This window comes from Physella acuta, unplaced genomic scaffold (genome assembly GCF_028476545.2).
Source record: "Physella acuta isolate Inbredline_101_S28 unplaced genomic scaffold, ASM2847654v3 ptg000740l, whole genome shotgun sequence".
Taxonomy (NCBI): domain Eukaryota; kingdom Metazoa; phylum Mollusca; class Gastropoda; family Physidae; genus Physella; species Physella acuta.
In genome coordinates, this window is record NW_026732258.1 from 107,501 (window position 1) to 112,292 (window position 4,792).

The following is a 4,792-nucleotide window of genomic DNA, read 5'->3' on the forward strand; positions in this document are numbered from 1 at the left end:
AGTGTGTGAGTGTGTGAGAGTGTGTGAGAGTGTGTGTGAGTGTGTAAGAGTTTGTGACAGTGTGTGTGAGTGTGTGTGAGTGTGTGAGAGTGTGTGTGAGTGTGTGAGAGTGTGTGAGTTTCTATGTGTCCCCGTGAATGGCTTGTTGTGAAAAATGATAAGAGCGTGTGGGAATATGGGTCAGTGTGTGGGAATATGGGTCAGTGTGTGGGAATATGTGAGAATATGTGTGAGCCTGTGTAAGTGTGTGGGAACGTGCGTTTGTGTGTAGGTATGTGGGAATGTGTGTTAGTGTAGGGGAATGGTGTGTGTGTGAGTGGGGGAATGATGTGTGTGTGAGTGGGGGAATGTTGTGTGTGTGTGTGTGAGTGGGGGAATGGTGTGTTTGTGTGATTATATGTTATGATTTAACGTTATCATATGACATGAGTTAACAACACAGTGCACCAATTACAAAACAAATTCAATGGGTTTCAAAATCATATATTTTACTCTAAATTATGCTAGTAGCAATCCCACAAGCATTTCTTCAAAACAGAATGGCGAATTCTCGAAACATCTCGAAAATTCTCGAAACATCTTCCAAAGCAGATCACGAGAGTGGAACATTTAATTAGTTTACAATTTAATTAATTTAATGAGCAAAACTTCATATGTTACATGGTACTTACAAAATTAACGACAAAATCATTTATACTCAAAATAAACGACAAAATCATTTATACTCAAAATAAACGACAAAATCATTTATACTCAAAATTCAACAAATAAATGATTTTGGCGGAGGGAAGGGGAGGTACATGTGGGAGGGGGTCAATGAACGGCCGTCCGTGCGTTTCACTCGGGGGGGGGGGGAGGGGCGTCCACCTAATGGTTGGACAATTGAGCCTTAAAATTGGATTCAGCTATTGGTTCAAAGTCTAACAGTTGTTGAGTTGCCTCATATGGGCACGCCGTGAATGTTTTGATATGTTGCTAGTTGTTTGGTGAATGTTTTGATATGTTGCTAGTTGTTTGGTGAATGGTTTGATATGTTGCTAGTTGTTTGGCGAATGTTTTGATATGTTGCTAGTTGTTTGTTAACTTGACAACAGAGAAAGCGACGTCCACGCAAGACGTGTATGAATCTGATTCTGTCTGACGTCACTGCCGCTCGGTCACAGACTGTAGAGACCAGTGGTGACGTCAGCATACGTGTCCCTGAGCTCTAGCCCCCCCACCCCCCCCCCCCCCCGCGGGTTGTTAGTCCCGGGATCCCTTCTATCCTCAGTGCCGCCTCTGCCGAAGACGCTGGCTGTCATGTGCTGTTGACATGACAAATGTGCTGCTGACATGACAAATGTGCTGTTGACATGACAAATGTGCTGCTGACATGACAAATGTGCTGTTGACATGACAAATGTGCTGTTGACATGACAAATGTGCTGCTGACATGACAAATGTGCTGTTGACATGACAAATGTGCTGCTGACATGACAAATGTGCTGTTGACATGACAAATGTGCTGCTGACGTGACAAATGTGCTGTTGACATGACAAATGTGCTGTTGACGTGACAAATGTGCTGTTGACATGACAAATGTGCTGTTGACGTGACAAATGTGCTGTTGACATGACAAATGTGCTGCTGACATGACAAATGTGCTGTTGACATGACAAATGTGCTGCTGACATGAAAGTAGGGCAAATAAAACAAGCATTCGCTACACAGTGATGGCGATCTAATGTTGAACTATCACACAATAATACTGACATCAGGGGGGCATTCAGTGTTTCTTTCAGCCATTTTACAGGGGGGGGGGGCACATGAAATTTTCGGGAGGGGGGGTGAAGGGCGAACTTAAATTTCGTTGAAGGGGGGGGGAGCCGATGCACGACCTTTGAGATTGGAGGGGGGGGGTAGATCCCCCCCCCCCCGGTGTGGTAAGTGCGTGTACTGATGTGAACGTCCAATGGGGTCAGCTACAGGTGACTATCACGTGACCAGCACAGCAACGTGTTTGATTAAACCACGTTCGCATGTTCCTTGTTATGGTTCATTTAGATGGCTAGCTAGTTAGCTAGCGTGTAGCTAGTGTAGCTAGCGTGTAGCTGGTGTGTAGCTGGTCTACAAGTGTGTAAGTTTGGGTATGTAGTCGTAGGAGCCGGGATTGTATCCCATGGAAGTCGCTGAACAATTCATCTGGTTGTTCATTGCCGGATGTGACGTCATAGGATTGTGCGCATGCGTGTGGTTGTCCAATGGATTAATGTCTGAATACATGCTCCCAGTGACAAGCATATTGGACCCGGGGTAATGTCTGGATGAGGGCGGCCCGTACCCGTTGCCATGGTTACCCTGATGTTGAGGGGGGTGGTGGCGCTGCTGGTTGTGTGGGTAAGGACTCAAGCTGGGAGGAGATGAGCGCTCGTGACTGCGGCCCGTCTGCCCTGATGACGTCAGATGTTGCTTGACCACCGTCTGGCCGGGGGAAATGAGACCAGAGTTCGGACTCTCGGCCTTGACCCCGGTCGGCTCATGACACATGACGCCCGTCGGCTCATGACGCATGACGCCCGTCGGCTCATGACGCATGACGCCCGTCGGCTCATGACGCATGACGCCGAGTGGCCGGGTCGTGTTTTGTAAACTACAAGAGCTCTCCATATCATTGAGGGACGGCGAGCCAGCCCGGGGGAGACGGGTGGACAGGAAGTGACCCGCGTCCCCCTGGGGGTTGGGCGAGAGGTGCAGCCTGCTCAGATCGCCCTCAGCCTTCCCCGCCGGCTTGCTGACGCAGTCGCTGAGGCCGGGACTCCGGTCCCCGCCGTGACACGAGTTCTCCGTGTCGCTCCCGGAGAAGCTGCTCTCCGACTTGGCGTGTTTGTCCGCCGAGCCCTTGCCGCGCTGCTCCTTCTTGAACTTCATCCGGCGGTTCTGGAACCAGATCTTGATTTGCCGCTCCGTCAGGTTGAGCAGTGCCGCCATCTCGATCCTCCGGGGCCGGCACAGGTAGCGGTTGAAATGGAATTCTTTCTCCAGCTCCACCAGTTGGGCGCTGGTGTATGCGGTCCTCGCTCTTTTGGAGGGCTCTGAGGAGAGGCAAACAACAGCCGGGGTTAGGTCATGGCTTAAATACAAAAGTTAGGTCATGGCTTAAATACAAAAGTTAGGTCATGGCTTAAATACAAAAGTTAGGTCATGACTTAAATACTGGGGTTAGGTCATAGCTTAAATACTGGGGTTAGGTCATGGCTTAAATACAAGGGTTAGGTCATGGCTTAAATACAAGGGTTAGGTCATGGCTTAAATACTGGGGTTAGGTCATGGCTTAAATACAAGGGGTTAGGTCATGGCTTAAATACAAGGGTTAGGTCATGGCTTAAACACAAGGGTTAGGTCATAGCTTAAATACAAGGGTTAGGTCATGGCTTAAATACAAGGGGTTAGGTCATGGCTTAAATACAATATTGTAAGTATAGATGCCATTTGTTAAAAGATTTGTCAAAACATTAGTTTTATCCAATCATTATGGGACCAGTAATTAATTACAGCTAAAATGTTTGGCGGGCAGGTAATGATTAAGCTAATGAAATACTGAGTGGATGGTATAACAATCACGTGAAATAGCTGACTCAACACTTTATGTCGATCGTCTACCCTTGATGCTGTAGGTCTTACTAACGTCGTGTTTAGTTGTGTGGGTGATGAATGTGTGGGCCGTCTGTGGGGGACATGTATGTTACGATGAATGGGCCGTACGTTATATGTGTGTGGTGTCTTACGATGTGTGAGCAAAAGATCGCAAATTTTAAGTCGAAAAAAAAATTCGACCCCGACGAGACTCGAACTCGCAACCTTCTGATCTAAAGTCAGACGCCTTAAACCTAACCCTAACCCTATCCATATCCCTATCTCTAACTGTAATCCTATCCCTAACCCTAAACCTAACCCTATCCCTATCCCTAACCATAACCCCATCCCTATCCCCATTCCCATCCCTAACCCTATCCATAACCCTATCCCTATCCCTAACCCTAACCCTATCCCTATCCCTATCCCTAACCCTATCCCCATCCGCATCCCCATCCCTATCCCTAACCCTATCCCTATCCCTAACCCTAGCCCTAGCCCTATCCCCATCCCCATCCCCAGCCCTATCCCTATCCCTATCCCCAACCCTATCCTTAACCCTATCCATAACCCTATCCCTATCCCTAACCCTAACCCTATCCCTATCCCTAACCCTAACCCTATCCCTATCCCTATCCCTATCCCTATCCCTATCCCTAACCCTATCCCTATCCCTAACCCTATCCCTAACCCTAACCCTATCCCTAACCCTAACCCTAACCCTAACCCTAACCCTATCCCTATCCCTAACCCTATCCCTATCCCTATCCCTAACCCTATCCCTATCCCTATCCCTAACCCTATCCCTTGAAAAAAACACATTTCTTGGCTACTATTTTTGGTGTTTACTGATATCGAGATTAGGGACAATAGACCATTGGGATCAGACCATTGGGATCAGACCATTGGGATCAGACCATTGGGATCAGACCATTGGGATCAGACCATTGGGATCAGACCATTGGGATCAGACCATTGGGATCACAGACCATTGGGATCAGACCATTGGGATCAGACCATTGGGGTCAGACCATTGGGATCAGACCATTGGGATCAGACCATTGGAATGAGATCAGTTCGGCTGTTACCGTGACCAGAGTTTCTTCCAGGCATCTCTTCGCCCCCCCCCCCCCCCCGAACGAAATGAAATTTTTATAAGTTATATAAGTTATATAGAAA

At 47.8% G+C, this 4,792-nt stretch overlaps 1 protein-coding gene across 1 annotated transcript; it reads right to left on the reverse strand.

Annotated features, from left to right (window-relative positions):
- Positions 1 to 1,918: 1,918 nt before the first annotated feature.
- LOC131950160 (homeobox protein HOX3-like) lies at positions 1,919 to 3,070 on the reverse strand. The gene has a single exon (XM_059312208.1). It carries the CDS (start codon positions 2,966 to 2,968, stop codon positions 2,108 to 2,110), a length of 861 nt encoding a protein of 286 aa, XP_059168191.1. The 5' UTR covers positions 2,969 to 3,070; the 3' UTR covers positions 1,919 to 2,107.
- Positions 3,071 to 4,792: the final 1,722 nt, after the last annotated feature.